Source organism: Alligator sinensis, unplaced genomic scaffold, assembly GCF_000455745.1.
Source record: "Alligator sinensis unplaced genomic scaffold, ASM45574v1 scaffold215_3, whole genome shotgun sequence".
NCBI lineage: Eukaryota > Metazoa > Chordata > Crocodylia > Alligatoridae > Alligator > Alligator sinensis.
The window spans coordinates 298,479-316,980 of NW_005842175.1; the positions used below are offsets into that span (position 1 = coordinate 298,479).

Consider the following 18,502-nt stretch of genomic DNA (forward strand, 5'->3'; position numbering starts at 1 on the left):
ACTACCAGTCTCCATCACCACTGCCAGACACAGCCTTGCTGCCTGGGCACCCTGGCCCATCTGCCTTGCATCCACTGCTGGGGATGCTACATGGAGCAGATGGGTGGGGTCTGCATGGAGAACAGCCCGGGACCCACATGGGCAGGGTGTGCTCAGCTGGGTGCATAGGATGGGGCCATGGGCGGGCAGGGAGCGGCATTCGGGAGTGGGATAGATGGACAGGGCTGGGGTTGGGATCAGGATTAGGATTGCAGGATGGTGATAGTGTGGGGCTGGGGTCCAGGGCAGAGCCACGATTTACTGCCCACATGTCCCTGCAATGGGCGCTGGTTCTGTGGGCAGGGGTGCACGGGGAGCAGTTTGCGGCTCTGCTCTGGGTCTTGGCCCCATGCTGTCACTGACCTGTGATCTTGATCCCAGCCCCAGCCCTGGCCACCCATCTGGCTCCTGGATGATGCTCCCTGCTGCCTGTGGCCCCATCCCATCCGCCGGGCTGAGCACACCTTGTTGCACACCCATAGGTCCTGAGCCAGTCTCCATGGAGACCCTGAGATCACTGAGTGGTGACAGCACAGGGCCAGGCCCCGGCCCCGGGAAAGAGCCACTTAGGGAGTTTTGGTGAACTGTTGCAGGGAGTGGGGAGGGAGGGAGTACTGGTTCAGCCCACCAAAACTCCCTAAGTGGCCCTTCAAATAATTGCCCACCCCTAGGATAAAGTCATGTCTTCTTTTCCCCTTTGCCCCTCTCAGGATCCCTTTATGCCTGTGGGTTGGGAGCACCATGACCTATCATCTGCATGGATCTTTGGATTGAAAGCTATGGGCGACACTCCACTGCTAAGGCACAATGCGGGGTTGAGTTTGTCTGGGGAGGCCACAGAGCTTTCATGAGGGCTGAAGCCAGTCTGTGAAATTACTTGACCTAAGGGCCACTGCAGACCTCAGCATCTCCAGCTCCTGGGCATGGCATCCATCCTGTAACTTGTTTTCTCTATTGGTAAGTGCAGAGCAGTGCCTTCAACAATAAAAGAAAAAAATAAACCCTACCAAAACAGTGGTCCACATGCAGCTCTACCCCTTGGGTGAGGATGACCCATACAGGGCAGGGAATAGTCGCATCCCTTTGGAAGATGCCCAGGTAACTAGGGTAACGAGTAACATACAAAAACCTATGTAGAATGCTTTCCTCTCCTGCTCTTGTATACTTTTATTCCTGTGGTAGTATTAGTATCAGTAGAGAGAGATGATTAAGGGGCATTTAGCTTCACAGCAGCCAAGCTATATATTATTGATGGAGAGTGCATCATGATGGTATGGATCTGGGTTTTCCGTTTGCCAAAGAAAAATGCAGATTTTCCTTTTTAAGGAGAAAAACATGGATTTTCTTCTGTAAAGGAGAATAAAGTGGGAAAAGGTGGGTTTCTGCTCGAAGGCTGGCAGAGTTTCATCCTGCAAGGGGCTGTTTGGGGTTGGTGGAGCAGGAGAAGGGCAATTAGAGGCAGTGGGCACCATATGTGTGTGCACACTCATGTGCATGTGGCTGCCAGGCAGCGTGGAGAGCAGCGTGTGCAGCTCCCTCCAGGTAAATCTATGTGGGGGGGAGCAGATTGAGGCCCCCATAGTGAGGGAGGGAGTAGGGCAGGGCTGGGGCTGGGGGGTGCATGGGGCTAGGGGCAGAGTGGGAATGCGTCACTGCAGGGCCCAGCCAGGGAGCGAGAGGAAACCATGGGCAGCACATGGGGGGGGCGGCTGGTTCCCTGCCGCTATGCACACTCCTGGGAAGGGAGGCATGGGGGGCACATGGGCCCCAGAGTTATGTGTGGGGTGGGGGTGGCAGCACAGAGTTGTGCCCCCTGCTACTGCTAGGCAGGCAGGGGCCACCTTACCATAAGAGCATGGCTGGCATGGGGCTTTTGGCAGCAGCACCGAGCCTCCCTGCCCCACTCTGCTGAGGAGGCCGCCAGGGGAAGGGCAGCAGGCCAGGGAGCCCCAAGGCCAGAGTGGGCAGCCCACATCCCCCTCACCCAGGCTCCGCTCCAGCCATGCTGCCCATGTGGGGAGGGGGACTTGGGCTCTGCCACCTTCTTCAGGCAGCAGCCAGGGCTCAGATGCTGCTGGGGGTGGGGAGCAGGGGGCTGCTGGCCCTGGCCCTGGTCCTGTAGCCCTGGCAACTGAGGGGGCAGGGGGCTGCAGGTCACGAGTGAGGGGCACCAGCAGGGCTGGGGGTGGTGGGTAGGGAGTGGGGGGCACTGGCAGGGCCAGGGGACTGTGGGTTGGGAGTGAAGGGCAAAGGCATGGGAGCAGCATATTAATGCTGCTCTGTGCCCCCAAAGTAGGGTGGGAGAGAGGGCTGCTGCAGCTGGACCTACATCCTGGTGAGTGAAGTGGGTAGGGGGAGCTATGATTTTTAATGATAAAAAAGCCAAAATCAATCACCAAAATATATAGATATTTAGAATGTATTTTATTATAATGATTGAGGCACTGGTAGGCTTCCAAATTGCTTCAAAATTGTAAATATATCAACAAAACATTGTGTTCAATTGATACCTATATATTTAGTGGCATTTCATATTAATCACAGAAAAACACGGATTTTGGTTTTTTTAAATCAGAGAATTTGGAGGGTTTTATCAGAAAATTTGCTATTCCTAAACAGAGAAAACCAGGATCCGTGTTGAGTCTTTCCAATGATGCATTTATTACACAGGGTTACACTTCTCCCTGAACTATGCAAATACAAGATTTGTCTGCAACTTCACAGCATGGCTGCCCCGCACTACTGAGCTAACAAGGCAAATGTCTGGACAAAGGAAATGGGTGCAGGAAGGCCAGTAATAGGTAATAGCAAGTGGGGACACACAGTCCCATTCACCTTGTGCCCAAAGTCTCAGTTTCTATAGCTCAGCTAGCAAAAGGAAGCTATCTCTGGTATCTAGACTAGTGGGTCCATCCCACACCACTAGGGGGTAGTGGTGCACATATATCCCATTGCCAGCTTTTGAGAAGACAGAATTGAAGGCTAAGGGAGATGTAATTTGCCTCTTTGTGGGTGCGTCTACAACTGCAATTAATGCGAACGTGTGTCCAGGAGCAATAAACTCCGGGGCAATAGACTCTGGAGTTTGTTGCCATTTGCATGTCCACCCAGGATCTCATCATACTGAACTGGGTCAGAGCAACCTCAGCTGGCACGGGGGCACCAGTGGTAAGTCTGCCAGCCTGGAGCTGCTCCCCCCAGATCAATGTACTGCAGAGGGCCTGACTGCGGCATGAGGGTGCTTCAGCGCAGGGTTAGCTGCGAGGCATGCCCTGCACTGAAGCGCACTTGTGCCCCAGCCAGCTGGAGCAGCATCTATATGTGCTGCTGTGGAGTTTTTTACTTTGTAACAGGATAGTACTTGTATTTATAAGTACTATCTTGCTGTGGAATACATTAATTTACTCCAGCCTAATAGGGGTGCACGTGTAGACACCAAGATGTTTACTGTGCAGCTAATTAGTCTATTGTGCAGTAAATGCCTTGTGTAGATGTGCCCAGTGAGTCTAAAGTGACCAGCCTTTTTTTTTTTGTGACTGCTGATGGTGCAAACGTGGCAGCACTAGTTAGCAAAGCAGGTACTGCAATTACTAAAACCCATCTTCCATGCCTAGGATTGTCCAGTCCACTACGTCCCACTTGGAGAGGGAAGCAGCATACCTTTCTCTCTTCTTATGCCCTTCCCCACCCAGCTTGGGGCAGGAGAGCAGTATGTCAGCTCCCCTGATAATACATTTCCTGTGCTAACTCTCTCATTAAACCAAGGAAAGGAAGCATCAAAATCCTTCCTGCAAGGTTCTGAGGGGGAAATTAGAGGTAGATTTGAAAGAAAGAAAGAAAGAAAGAAAGAAAGAAAGAAAGAAAGAAAGAAAGAAAGAAAGAAAGAAAGAAAGAAAGAAAGAAAGAAAGAAAGAAAGAAAGAAAGAAAAGAGAAAGAAACGGAGAAAGACTGAAAGTGGGTGGACGAGGGGGAAGGAAGCCAATGCCATTCCTCAGCCAGTGGCTGAGAGTCCAATACAAACGTGAAGTGCTTTGACACTTGTGTGTTAAGCTGTGAGTTAGACAAGTCCTCCCTTCAGAAGGGAAGAAGACTCTGGAGGATAGCTGAGAGGGAGCATAATTCTCCTGTGCCCCTGTCCAAGCTCTGAGGAAGGAGACACCTGGAAGAAAGAGAAACCTGCATGCCCATGGGAGAAACTTCTGTTGGTCTCTGTGGGTCACTGAAGAAGAAAGGACAGAGAGAGCAGGTGGTGAAGACAGGAGATATTGCCTCATCATCAGACAAGGTGGAGTGTTTAGCTGTCACAGATCTGAAATGCCACTCCCTTTCTCAGCTCCTTGGTTCTCTGAGACCTGGTAAGGCGTGCTGCTGAGCAGGGCTTGTAAAGGACTAGGGAAGTCTGATAGGCTGTATTGTTCAATGTGGGAAGTGGGCTCTCCATGACTATTTTGGTGTTAGCCCAGGTCTTTCTGCATTACATCCTCCTTCCCTTGCTGCTGCCTGTGTTAAACTGACAAGAGGTCCAGGCAAGCCAAGGGAGAAATGCATTAGTGACTGTTCGGGCTGTAACTTCTTGCACAGCTGGAATGCATGTTTTGACCCTGGCCTGATGGCATCAGAGAGTGGAGAGGAAGCCCAGTGTGGCAATTTCTCAGATGACAGCAGTGATGATGGTGGTCTTGGGGAGGACAGCCCAGTCACTGGCCTACTGGGCACAATCCTGACAGTCATGTGCCTCTTTGGGATGATGGGGAACATTTACACGCTGGTGGTGGCATCCAGTGGCATCTCTGGCCGCTCAGCTGGCTCTCTGGGTGTCTACGTGATCAACCTGGCCCTAGCTGACCTCCTTTACCTGTCCACCATTCCCTTCGTGGTGTGCACGTATTTCGCCCATGACTGGTTCTTTGGGGATGTAGGTTGCAGGCTCTTGCTCAGCCTGGACCTCCTCACCATGCATGCCAGCATCTTCATGCTGACTGCCATGAGCCTGGAGAGATACTGGGCAGTAACCAGGCCACTGAGGGCCAGGTGGGCTGGAAACAGCTATCGCAGACTCATTAGCTTGGCCCTCTGGCTTCTGTCACTCTTGCTCACTGTACCCATGATGGTCATGATCCAACTGAGGGACAGCAGCAGCCACAAGAAGCGGATCTGCTTCCCCACCTGGACACCTGAAGCCTTCCGCATTTATCTCACGGTGCTCTTCACCACAAGCATCCTGGCTCCCGGCCTGATCCTGGGCTTTGTCTACTTCCACCTCGCGCGAGCCTACTGGACTTCAGTGGTAGAGACACAGCCACGGGCAATGGGCCGGGCCTCCAAGCAGAAGGTTTTCTCCAGGATCTTCAGCATCATTGCAGCCTACTGGTCCTGCTTTGTCCCTTTCTGGGCCTGGCAGCTAGCCAAGCTCTATGGGGCTGAGAGCCTGGGGATCAGCCCTACTGCTCAGGCATACCTTAACTTTGGTGTGACCTGCCTGACCTATGGTAACAGCTGCATCAACCCCTTCCTCTACACCCTGCTCACCAGGAACTACCGTGAATACCTGGCCCACCGAGGGAAGAGGCAGGCAGGTGAGAGAATCCTCTTCCGGAGAGGGGAGCAAGGCAGGGTCCTAACTGAAGGCATGCCTGGTGCCTCTGACGGACTGCCCAACATAGGCAGGGGGCTTGAGAAAGGAAAGCAGAGGGAAGCCCCTGGCAATTAAACTCTGCAAGCAGTTTCAATTGGGACTTAATGCAGCTTTCTATTGATGCTTATTAGTCTCATGTGGAATATGAAATAAATACAGCTCTGCCTTCTATAGTGCCTGCAGGGTCTTTTGCTTTCTTATTGAGCTATACTGATAGTCTTCACCTGAGCATTGGCTTATTCAAAGTCCACTGAAACTCCCTGTTCCCTCCCTTGGTTCCCCTCAAAGGATGTTTCCCTGTGGACAAACACATAGGTAGGAGGAAGGGTTGGGGGTAGGGCATGGAAATTGTTAAAATGGGTCCTGTCTTGCGACCTGTCCCTGTCTCTGGTAGCAAGAGAGAGAACTGGGTTCTTTCCACAGCCTCATACCTCTCTATGCACCTGGCTTCCCTCCTCCTATGAAGAAATGAGCCAGTACTGAGAGCAGAAAGCACTGGCACAGCTAAATTATGTGGTAATATTGCCCCTAGAAGGAAAGCCTCCTTTCTCTGCTCTGAGAACAGGCTGAGCCCTTGTGAACTCAGAACAGCAGTGAGTCACTCCAAACTCTCATTCTATTAGGCTCATTTCTAACAGCTGCCCAATTGAGCAACAGGGCTGGATTAAGGACCCTGCCTAGGGCCCTGGCTGTTGGAGTCGCATGGGATCATTAGAGTCTTAGCTTTTATCTAAAAATAAGTCCCACTTTTGTGCAGATCCCCTTGCAAACATGAGCAAAGTTGAGCAAGCACCCAAGAGAGCCTAAAATAACAGCTCAGAAGGAGTGGGAACGGCCTCATTTAGCTTCATGGGGTCCTGGCACTCTTGATGGCCACACCAGCCCAGCAAAGAAGTCTACAAGTAGACAGCCTCACTACCAACACCCATCAGAGGCAGGCTGAAAGCATCTTCCTCTGTCCCCCAGAGTCCTCTGCCCAGGTAGCTGAAATCCAAGTGCTCCCTCTTCTTGGATGCACTCCAGCGTGTCAAAGAGTGGTGATAGTCTGGAAAGAGCAAGGTCCCCATCCCAGCTTTCATGTGAGCAGCCCTTGCCACTGCAGCCCCTGTTAGGGGCACAGCTGTGATACTGGGCCACTCTGTGAGGGTGGGCTGTGGATGACTTCAGTCTGGCCCTGCTTAGCATGAATATGGTAAGGGAAACTCTGCCTTTTCCCCTTCAAGCCACTTGTGTTTCTCCTTCCTATGGGTATTAGGGATCCTGAACCTCTGCTCCCGATGCAGCACAGACCCAGCAGAAGCTAGCGGTAGGGTGGTATAGAGTGGCCTGCCTCAGCCCAGAGGGGGGTGGGTTACCCACAACAGGGAGAGGAATGTACTATGTGACTGTAATATGCCTCATCTCTGAATTACGCAGCAGGGGAGGACACAGTAGCAGGGAGAAGAGAGAGGAGTGGCAGAGTCACACCAACCTGTGACTGGATTGAGACAAAGGCACAGGATCATTTGCATTTCGCATTATGTAGGGACACTGAGAACACAGCTTGCCTGCCACAGGCCTCACAATTGACACGATCCATAGAGCACCAGGCTTTAAGCGGCCAAGAGCAGGCGTCCTGGCTCTCCCCCAGTGTAGTTTTGCTTTGAGGCAGGGCTGGGGCAGGAGCAGGCCGTGGTAGAAGTGTCATGCTGTAACACAGGTGACATGCGCTGCTCCCCGGCTATGAAGAGAAGCAAGCAGTTCAGACTCCGTTTGTGCCAGACGGGGAAATGAATTGGAGGCCAGTATTTGGACTCGCATTCCCCCACCTGGCATCAGGTTCTATATACAAAAGCCAGCAGGTCTCAGTCTGTGTTTTTACCCCTACAGTTACTATGCTGCAAGCAAGGTGGCAGAGGGAGGCTCTACTGTAATCTGTTTCATGGTTTGGGTCCTCAGTAAGCAGGGACAGCATGTGAATTGCTTTATTAGCAAGTATGCTTGGCAGAGAGGCATTGCCCTGCTGGTCACCCTGCAGCAACATGAACAGAGCTCCTGGCTATCCTGGGAGATGGTAGGAGGCTGGGCAGTGTGTGATTGAGGTATGCCTTTACAGAAGGCCTGTTAGCAGAAGGGTAACTCAGTGCCCTCCCCTCTCCTGTGCCTCCACCCAGCTCTGCATATGAATTCAGTGCTGTTCCTGTCCAAGGTGTGGGCCTCTTGACTGGGGATGATTAGTCCTGCAATGTGTTGTAAAGTACATTCAGAGCACAGCCAGATTTCTTGGGCCCTTTTCATTCACAGGAGATGAGAAGCTACGAGTTAAGAACAGAGGGTCTTCTGCAAGAGACTGAATCCAACAGAGACCTGCCTTTGCAGTCAGTAGGTGCCAGGCACACCCATGATGCTCCAGAAGAATGGTCTGGTTACTTTATCAGTGAATACCCTGTTCACACTATTCCTCCCACCTTGAGAATCTCCATGCTTTCTACTCCAGCCCTCCCAGGAGATGCCTAGCAGAGGAAGAGAAGTTATCTCCTCTCCCTTCTCCTGTCAGATACCAGGTCTGGCAAGCACCCCAGAAGTAACAGACCCAGGGAAGAAAATTAAGTGCTGTAGGTAGTACGTCAGCCATAAGAAAGAGCGAGCCATGAGGTTTGAGACATCAGACTCAGTGGCATTTATTTATTTCATTTTAAATATCCCTTTGGAGCCAAAGGTGTGGGATGAGAATGGAATTATTCCATTTGGAGGGATTTGAGTTTGAAGTCACCCTCTTCAGCCAGGTAGTCGATGACCTGGAGTCCCAGCCGGTTAGGGAACTTGAATTGGTGGCCTGGCAACTGAATAGTCAGGTCATTTTTGTCATGAAGAAAGAAGATCTGCAAAGGGTGAACACAAAAGAGTCAGAGGACACATTGGCCAGGGCATGCTATATGTCTGTCTCTTCACCATCTTCTCCCACTGCCCTAGTCCAGGAGCAGGGTTCTTCAGAGAGAGACGGAAATGGGAAAGCTGCAAACTCCTTTGCCAGTCATCAACTCTGGCGGGGTATAGCCCTGACAAGTGAGAGGTGGCTGTGATCACCTTCCCAAACAGGCTGGGATTGGGTACCCTATGTATAATATACCTCCTCCCTTTCTTTTAGGGACAAAGCTGAGATGTGTCCCATGCACAAGGACACCATCCCACCCCTGGGTCATTCCCAACCTCACCTCTGCTGTGGAGCCCTCCTGGAAAGGGAATGTTGTCTCCCTCTGTTCTGTGCCCCATTCCCCATTGTTCTTGGAGTTGCACACAATGGTCTTCACATCCCCATGTATATCAAAGCGCGCGTTGAAGTGCAGCACAATATTGGCGGGGTCCTTCCCTATGTTCACTACAAAGCTGGCAGAGAAAGGAGACAAGTGAGAGACAGGTAGCACTATGCACCCCAGACTGTAGCAGCACCATACCCTCTTACTGCCACAGCCTGTGGTTTTCCCTCAGGCTCAGGACCACTGATCAGTATTGGTAAAGGAGCCCTACAAGAAGGACCAGGGGATCCACAGAAAGAAGGGCTGGTGCGTTGGTAGGGGGAGCTCTTTGCTCTGGGTCACTAATCAACCACTGCCCCAGCACAGTGCTGTGTTTCAGACAGAAGTGTTGATTACCTGCACCCATGACACTTTTCGCAAGAGGAAAGGTCAGCAGTCAGCTCTGACTGGGTTGGAAAATCACATTCCACGCTCTGAAATCCCCCTGGTGTTTCAATTGCCTGCCATATTCTTCACTTCCTGTCCCAAACAGCTGGGAATTGCTGTGCTCTATGGCTGCTCTCCAGCCCACAGGCCGTTGAAGCAATTGCCATCTCTTTAACGAAGCACCTTTCCTCCAAAGGGATTTTTGCCTGAAACAGAACAACGCTCCTTCCCTGCATGGGCTCCTCCTTCCCTTGAGGCCCCAACAGGCAGACGTGATATTTTGGGAGGGAAAGCCCAGAAGGCTTTGTTCTGACACTGTTGTGAGAAGTCAGGGCATGTTGCTTCTTGGAATACCATTGGCTCCCAGGGTGGTAGCCAAGCTCCACTCCCATGGAGCCAACCACACCCAAAGGAGACACCGACTGGCTCAGTTTGATGGCTCAGTTTTGAGGGTGATACAAGGAGGCTGCTCCCGGGGTCCCTAGGCTGCAAGCTCATTAAGGTGCCTTCTGTATCTGGCCCCAAGCAGCTCTTTAGCTGGAGTGCTCTGCCCTTTTAGTTGCTCCCTTCCAGCCAACGAACACACCTGCCTAGTCAGCACATCTCCAGAGACCCTGCACTGCGCACAGGCTCTCCATCTGCCTGGCCCTGCGCATTAGAGGATGTGGTTGCTGTTAGGGGAGGGCACTGGTAGATTGAACATCTGGTTCCATTCAGTCTCTTGGCAGGAGATGCACTGGGGGAGGGGAGAAGAGGCGGGGAGGGGGGGCCATGTAGCCTGCAGTGTATATTAGGAGCTATGTCAGTGCATATGACTCATTGGAAAGAGCTGTTTGCGGCATTAACCCTTTCAAGACTGCACCTCTCTTCCACCACTCTACAGCCTTCTTGTTTAGCCGCCTTCATGCCCATGGGACATGGCTTACCTCTTGGCGCCTGGTGTAACTTCACCCTTCACACCAAAACGCTGTCCAGGCTTGATGCCCAAATTGGTGCAGACTAAGCCCTGTAGAATTCAAAAACAGACGTATTAGTCCCAAGCATTCTGGCTCCCTCCACTAGCCCACTCCATCACCCTCCCAGGATGACGGGAGGAAACATGGCAGAGGTATTGGACACAGCTGGGGACCACTGATCCTGGCTGAGGGTGGAAGGTGAGGTTGGCTCATTGCTTCAGGCAGAGAGGGAGACGGGGATCCCCAAGGAAGAGCAGAGCGCCCCTTGAAGAGTTGCCACACATGGCTGGGGCATGTGTTCCTCTCCTAGCAGTGCAGTTGCTCCCCTACTGGTGTCTTCCTACACTGTGGGGCGATCTTACCCCACTTGGCTCCTCTCCAAGCTCTTCACCAACATGAATGGATTTCATAAGGCCCTGGAGAGATAAGAGCTTGTGTGCACTCCCCCACACTCATGAGATAGAGAAGCTCTGAGCAGCTCTGCCAGCAGGGACCACACCTTCATATGCCAGCCCAGCTGTACTGGGGCTTTGAGAGGAGTACCAAGCCCAGCTCACTGGTGGAGCAGCTTCCACTATTGCCAACGTGTGTGCTCCCTGTGCTGTGATTTGAACACCTCTATCTCTGGGACTGTCAATTCAGCACCATCTGCCTCTCTGGAATGGTTAGAAATTACTTATTCCCTTTTCCACCGAGCACATCAAAAAGCTGAAGACTAGGGCCCCAAAAGGAGGGAACTTGCAGAACAGCAGCTCAGGCATTTTGCTTTCCTCTTCCCTAACCTCTGAGCTCAGGGCTCATTTTGCAACTTTTACATGCAGGGACTCGCTCTCTCTGACACCCCCACATACACAACTTAGTCATTTTTCCAAGGCATTGATGATGGGGTAGGTGGGGGACATTGATGATGGGGTGGGTGGGGGAAGGATAGTGGGTGCTTCATCTCCTCTTAGCATTTCCCCACAGTCCCCCCCAGCTGCAGCAGTGCCCTCATCTTTGAGATGCCTCTTAAAAATCAGGAACTTTTAAAAAAACTTCTGCCTTTTGGCCTGATGTTGGTCACAGAGCTGGGTATTTTTGGCATGGGATGATCAAAAAGCACTGGGGATGCCTGCTGGGGTGGGGAGAGGGAAGGGGCTAGAAGTTATGTGGGTTTCAAAATAAATCTAAGCAGTCCACCAAAAGGATATGTAGAAAGAAAATAAAAGGTACCTAACATGAAACGAAATGAAATGAAACAAAATCAAACAAGAGCTTTACTGTGGTAAGGGAGCAGAAGATAATCTCATATGAGAACAGAGAAAGCCCCCCCACAACTAGGAGTTGATATTAGCAGCCTCCCTGCCCCACCCAACTCCTGGTGTACAGGACCCTGAAGGGACAGTACAGCTCCCTTCCTCACAGGGGAAACGCCCTGTCATCCCTTCTCACCAGCACAGCCCTCCCTCCCCAGGTTTGCTCTTTGCAATGCACCCAGATCCCCTATTCCTCTGGCAGCCACCGCCCTTAGTCCAAGTCTCCCCACTACTCACACAAGACATGGTGTTACCCTCTTCAGGCTCTCACTCTGCAGCTGCTGAGCTCTGACACACAGATGTGGGCAGCTACTCTGCCACTCCCAGTGCTCTTAAATAGTTGGGCAGCTGATGCACTGTGCCCTTCTCCAGCCAATAAGAAATACCAGGCAGGAGAGGGAGCAGGCTAGTGGGATTTTGAAGGGTGTGTGGCCTATCAGGGCAGAGCTCTCTTTGTTCCTTGATGCTAAACACCGCCTACCCAAAAAAGCCTGCTGGAATCCTGAAGGAAAGATCCAAATGTGTGTGGCCACAAAGCCAGTGGAAAATAGTTTTGTGATGACAGGGTTTCAGTATCCGAGATGTTTGACTCCCTCCGACCTAGAAAAATGGATAAATGGAATGAGAATTGGCGGGAAGGGGTGCCTAGGCCCTTTTGTGCAGGATAAACCTTGAGCGGTAGAAATACCAGAGCCCACGCTAGGCATAGAGAATTCCAGGTAGTCCATGCAAAGTAGAAGAGGAGCTTTTCTCCCCATCCATGGTCATGATGGATGGAGACAGGCTCCATGAGATTCAAGCCCTGCTCTCAGGTCCTAGCACCAGAGTTACCAGTGCCTGCTCAACTGCTGGTCATCCTTGTCATATGCTGCAGACACAGGAGCTCAGGAAGGGGTTTAGGCCCCAGTTCCCCTCAAGATGCTCCCAGGAACAATGGGATACAGCTGGGCAGTTGTAGGTGCACTGCAGCTATCCCCGAGGAGGAGGGGTGAAGCTTTTCATCACTTCTCTGCATCTTGCCCAAACCTTGCTAGAGTGAGCAAAATGGAGTGCACTCATCAGTCCTACGTGGCTTGTATCCCTTCTGTATTGTGTCCATTAGAAGGGTGATTCATCTCGGAGTGAAAGGGTTTTTTTTCTGGAAAAATTTACTTCACTGTAAAACGGCTTGACTGTAATTACATCTAAACAGCGGAATGAATTCAAGCAGCTGGCCAAGTCTGCTCTCGTGGTTTAGGGCTGTGCTTGTCTTTTTTTTTTTGTCTCTAATCACAAGACATCCCGCTGTGGCTCGGCCAAGAGCACCAGAACTGCCCTGCGCTGCACGATCTGTTTCTTCCTTGGAGGCCCATTCGTTCCCCATTTACTGTGTATGTGATTATGGAAACACCCTATCCCCTCTAGGAAAATCATCAGAGTTTCTTTAACTCTTTGAAACTACGGGTCTCCCTGAAGGGAAGAATTCGGGACTGGGGTAAGTCGGGGGCTGTAGAGCAGAAGTGAAGTGCATTGGCAGAGCAAGGGGTGCTGTGGGGCAGGAGGACTGGACCATCAGAGGGTGCTGTAGCTGAGGAGTGCATACACTGACAGAACTGGGTAAGATTGAGGAGCAGAGCAGCTATTGCTGGAGGCAGAGATCTGGCTGCCTGTATAGAGAGGAAGGGATCAGTAGCTTTTGAGACACTCTTACTCCAGAAGATGAGTTTCTCCCTGGTCAGCAGGGAGACAGTCATATCTTTTGCATGCTGTCTCGAGATCTCAAGATCCTCTTTGCTGCTCTCCTACCTAGCTATGCCTGAAATGGCAGCACCTACAGCAGCTGCGTGTGAACAGTCAGCACATGGCTGCAGCACCCCTGGGAGACTCATCTCTATATGCCTGTCCAGAGAAAATTAACTGGCAAATGCCGGCTCTTCTTAAAGAGACTGGCTGACTCCACTCCACGACCATAATCAGACAGATGTAATAATAGGAGCAGCGTTACCAGGAGATGAGAGGAGCAGTATTCCCTTCCTATGGCCAGAAAGGGGATGAGCCTTATTCAGTGAGGCTTTTGCAGCATGAAATTTCATACATTTGGAGCAGAACAACAAATCTCTCTAGGCATCTGTGACAGTGGCAGGTTGGGGGTGTGGGGGTTCATCTTGGGGTGACCCTCATCAGTGCCAGGGTGTCAGCTCAGGGGTAAATTTGGATCAGTGTCCTTGTAGGGGCCGGCAGTCTGCATCTCACCTCTCAGGCCAGCACAGAGCAGGGCTGCCTTCCCATCCCTGCAGCAGAGATGACAGCAAGCTTCTCTTGAGATTGAGAATGCACCCCTCCCTGGAGAACACACACACACACACACACACACACTGGTGAGAGAACCGGTTTGTCTCTCATTTTTTCCACTTCTCTAAAACCTACATTTACAGATGTAAATGTCAGGGGCCAGATGCTCCATAGCTGGATCCTCCCTGCTGCTTGCTGTTGGGGACGTGGCCAGGCAGATGGAGGGGAAGGCTGTAGCTGCCCAAGAAACATATACAAGAACTCTGTGTGTGTGTGTGTGTGTGTGTGTGTGTGTGTGTGTGTGTGTGTGTGTGTGAAGGGGGTTACATTAAATATAGGGTGGCCATCATAGAGGACATTCTGGTTTTCTGCTACTCTGACCTCTGTCCTCTATTGATATGAAACCTTGGAGTTGATATTAGCAGCCTCTCTTGAAGAGAAAAGTAGAGGACATAAAGACATTGGGTTTCATATCAATAGAGGACAGAGGACAACCGGACTGTCCTCTATGATGGCCACCCTAATTAAGTATACCCCACTCCCCTAGTTACACAACTTTTCACCCTTATGGGCCTCCTTTCACTCTTGTGGGCCTGCTTTCTCTGGCTTCAGTTTCCATCTTGCCCACCTGCACTCAAATCTCCCCTGTGGCCAGAAAGGTTGGATGCGGCTCCTCCTCTGGCTAGTTGGAGGGACAATGCCCCTGGAAAGTGTTGCTAAGCATAGGAGGGTCCTTGCAGCTTTGCAAGTAGCTGAGGCATGGCCTAACCAGCTGTTGTCACAGCAACAACATTTGTTGTATAAAGCACCTCTCCTCTTTCTTGATGCCTGTGGTCAAAGTGTTCCTGTTACTAATGACTGGTGCGAAAGAGAACTGGTAGAGACAGATAGGCAAAGAGCACTCCACCACAGCCCACGCCAAGCTGTTTTCTTGTAGGTACTTTTGCTTACAGAGAAGGTGGCCAAACTGCGGTACGTGTTCCAACAGTGGCATGGGCAGCCTTTGTGTGTGGTACACAACAGATCAGGGAAGGGATAGGCAGTACAGTGGCAGATAGAGCAGAGAGCAGATAGCAGAGCAGCAGATAGCGGAGCAGCAGATCAAGCAGGAAGTATAGGACAGGAAATAGACTGATGAGCAGTGGATCTGGCAGGGGAAAGGGATTGAAAGTGGCACTCAGGGAGGGTGCAGAGCTAACCTGTGACATGCCTGCCAAAAAGGTTGGCCCCCGCCGCCTTACAGCCTGGCAGACCAACCCCAGATGATCAGGTTCTGAACTGAGCTCAACCCTTGCAAAAGCTGCTGGGAGAGGGTCAGCCCCCGTGCTGGTGTGGTGGGAGAAATCTCCCTAAGGTTCGTTGTCTAGCTGTAATTTGATTGACATACAACGCGGGTAAAGAAAGACAGCTGTTTATTTGCTCGAGCAAAGACCATAAAGCCAGCAAAAGGCAAAATGGCCCCCCCTAAGGGTGAGGTGATCTTTTATATTTATTATAACAAGGCAAGACTTTATGGTTAACAAAAAAAGCAATACTTGGGCGGTGCTTTTCAAATCTTTGTAACAGCATATTTTTATTAAGCTGAACTAGCACTTTTTTAAAAGCTAAAAGTTAAGTAACAGTAACATTATAATATGTTAGCAAAACCTTACACAGTAGTAGATACTTCTCAAGGACACAACCAGTGCACCCAGAACAATGGTTTCCCTGTCTTATCTTACTTCTTGCTGTAGCTGATTTTTCAGCACACAGACACAGAGATACTTGCTGCTTTTAACTCAGAAAATGCTTAATACAGTTAAAATGATTACTTGACACAAGCAAAGGCTTAGCTATCAATCTGCCTTGTGGTCAGCTGCATTGCTAGGCCACAGGTCATGCCTTGTATTCAGCTGTAAAGCTAATACTTCCTAATAATCTAAATTATTGTAAACCTAACAGTATGCTTATCAGAAAACTATTCTATTTCAGGGTAATAACAAACCTGCGCACTACAAATCCTCTCTTTGTTTCAATTTTTCAGGAGAAATTTTGGAACACACTTTTAGGTATTTAACTTCTTGTGGGGTTAGGTTTTGATGATTGATGCTGGATATTTGTATAAACTGACCATATATTTTTATTTGCCTTTGCATAAACTGTTGTCCTAGAGAGCACAGACACTGAAAACAGCACAACAGGCAGATTATAGTTATAACAATTTTGATTAAGCTTAATATAAAAGGTCTAAGCCATCCTGTAAGGGAAGGCAACCAATTAGTGAGCCAACTAAGAGATGTGTTTTTGGGGATTTTAGCTATATCTTTGGCTTTTTGGATATGGACAGCTGCATCATTGAGGTGGGTTTGTACTATTGTAAAAGAACTGTTAACCCAAACACAACATTCTGGTTCAATAACCGCACAAGCTCCTCCTTGAGCAGCAAGGAGAAAATCCAGGGCTATACGGTTTTGAATTACCATTTGTTGGAGTTCTTCTTGGGTGTCAGCCAAGGCAGCAACGGCCTTCGAGAGTTCCTTGTGACCTTCACTGAATTTATGAGCCATGATTTTTATCACAGCTTGCAAACGTAGTGTAAATCTTTTAAGACAAGCAGTGCCTATTCCTGGGAGTATACCTGCTAAAGAACACCCGACTAATACTCCTGTGGTAAGCGGAGTTTTTTGATATTTGTTTATTATATCACGGCTTTTTTGTAAATCCCTCTTGTTTCGCCACCTGCCCCGTGGAAGGTGCGTGGCGAAGGACGTAGAGGGTTTTAGCATGGCGGGAGAGTAGATACCTTTTCCTTTGGCAGGGATTTTATGGTAGGCGTGGGAGCCACAGACCCAGTATTGTCCTTTTAAAGCAGCGAGGTTTGAATATTTAGGAGGTATTCGGCCCCCGTTTCCTAATCCTAGCACCCCGCGTTTACCCTTTGATTTAAAGGAAGGATTTGCAGTTTCATTAAAGAAGCATTGTCCCCGGGAGGTGTCGGTGTATAAACAATACCACAAGGTATTATTTAAAGAGGAGATGGGGGTGTAGATAGGATTAGTGTTTTTGGTTAAATTTTTGCTGCTGTAGAAATCATTGTAAGAGCTGCAATAGGTAGGAGTTGCTGTGTTATTATTACGCCAGTCTCCTCCACTTGAACTAGTAAAATAGTGGTGACATATGCTTGTGCCTAAATTAATGCAGTTTGATACTGAGCAGTTTATATAGAAACACCAATCTCCAACAGCAGGCTTTACCAAAAGGAATTTCTGCTGACTTTGGTCCCAAGCTTGGTTATTAGAGGGGTTTAAAAGTGACTCGATGGGGCCCAAGGGGATGGGAGTCGTGGGAATGCCTCCTTGGGTGTGGAGAGGAAAATGACTGCACACCCAACAATCACTTTGGTTTTCTGCTTTAGCGGCTCTCTCAACGTATTGGAGGTATATATTATTATCAGAGATATGGGCAACAGTAGGTTTAAGAGTAGTTTTAGCCTGAGGAGACTCTGCAAATTGTCTGAAAACTGGGTGGCTAGGCTTTACACGATATTCTGTTCTATAAGTAAATACCCGAACTTTTGTTGAACTACAGCAATGTGAGGGAGGATACCGTCGGGCAAGGTTGCCCTTCCTGTCTATATCAGAGAGTTTGATTGAATCACTTATCCAGACAGGAAAAACTCGGGCACCAGGATTAGCACATCTGCAGCAACTGGCAGCTATAGCCGATCCCTGTGAGAGACTTATTTGTCCAGCAAAGAGAAAGATTAGAAATAACATAGTTATAGAAACCATATTATAACAAAAATCAGCACAAACAGTATGCACAACCCTGCAGCTCCAATAACTGGTCTTCTGGGACATCTTACAGTCTCAAAGTGCTCTGTTTTAGCTGATCCAAAAGTGTCTAGAGGATGCAGTACTTGGAGTTCGGTGCTCTCTGGGCTGGGCAGGACCCCAAAAGGGTGACAGTTCATTAGTGGACCTTGGTTAGTTTGAGTTTTATGTTATCTAACGGGCTGCAGGTCCAGGAGGTGTTTGTTTTTATTTTTTCGGCTGCTTCTGGCTCACCCTTGTTGCGGTCAGGTGAGCGTGCGGTGCTCCCACGAAGTCCGCAGTTGTCTTCTTCTGGCTTCCCCTTTTCCAGGTCAGGGAAGCTCGCGTTGGAGCCGATCCTGAGCTCTGGTGAGACTTCTGGTTTTTTTTGTACGAGTATAATGAATCCAGTTGTCCTTTTCTGCTACCTTTACGGCGGTGTGGGAGGTGAGGAGGACTTGATACGGTCCTTGCCACTTAGGTTTAAGGGGAGACCGTTTTCAAGTTTTTATATATACCCAGTCTCCAGGCTGGATGCGATGTGCTGGGACATCGGCAGGGAGGGGTTGGCTTAAAGCAGCATACCTATGGAGAGATTTTAACTGAGACTGTAGAGATAAAATATAAGAGGTGAGTCCTTCATCGCCTAAAAGAGAAGAAGTGTGAGCCGGTAGTAAGGGGAAATGTTGGGGAACAGGGTGTCCAAACAGCAGCTCGTAAGGGCTGAGCTTTAGTTTTCTCCTGGGGGGTGGTTCTGATGGACATAAGGGCCAGTGGGAGAATCTTAGTCCATTTTAACCCGCTCTCTGCGCATAGCTTTTTAATTTTTTGTTTTAGGGTCTGATTTATTTT

The 18,502-nt window shown here is 49.9% G+C and overlaps 2 protein-coding genes across 3 annotated transcripts in view; one reads left to right on the forward strand and one right to left on the reverse strand.

Moving 5' to 3' along the window:
• The first annotated feature begins 3,531 nt into the window (after nucleotides 1-3,531).
• LOC102375869 (urotensin-2 receptor-like) overlaps nucleotides 3,532-18,502 on the forward strand; it is a 24,587-nt gene continuing 9,616 nt past the window's right edge. The window contains exon 1 of one of the 2 annotated variants that reach the window (XM_014520993.2): nucleotides 3,532-5,616. In XM_014520993.2, the coding sequence (XP_014376479.1) occupies nucleotides 4,650-5,616 (967 nt within the window). In that variant the 5' untranslated portion in view covers nucleotides 3,532-4,649. Of the gene's footprint in view, nucleotides 5,617-12,926; nucleotides 13,063-18,502 lie in introns of those variants that run through there. The other variant, XR_003094614.1, reaches the window with a different exon arrangement.
• On the reverse strand, nucleotides 8,311-11,978 carry LGALS1 (galectin 1). The gene is made up of 4 exons (XM_006025957.3): nucleotides 11,826-11,978; nucleotides 10,264-10,343; nucleotides 8,870-9,041; nucleotides 8,311-8,536 (listed from the first exon to the last, which is right to left on the reverse strand). Exons 1-4 carry the CDS (start codon nucleotides 11,832-11,834, stop codon nucleotides 8,393-8,395), a joined length of 405 nt encoding a protein of 134 aa, XP_006026019.1. The 5' UTR covers nucleotides 11,835-11,978; the 3' UTR covers nucleotides 8,311-8,392.

Bases quoted from the DNA above. Each gene is read 5' to 3' on its own strand.
- LGALS1 (XM_006025957.3), bottom strand. The intron at 9,042-10,263 runs GTAAGCCATGTC...TTTCTCTGCCAG, and splicing joins GTTACACCAGGCGCCAAGAG to CTTTGTAGTGAACATAGGGA. The intron at 8,537-8,869 runs GTGAGGTTGGGA...CACCCTTTGCAG, and splicing joins AGGAGGGCTCCACAGCAGAG to ATCTTCTTTCTTCATGACAA.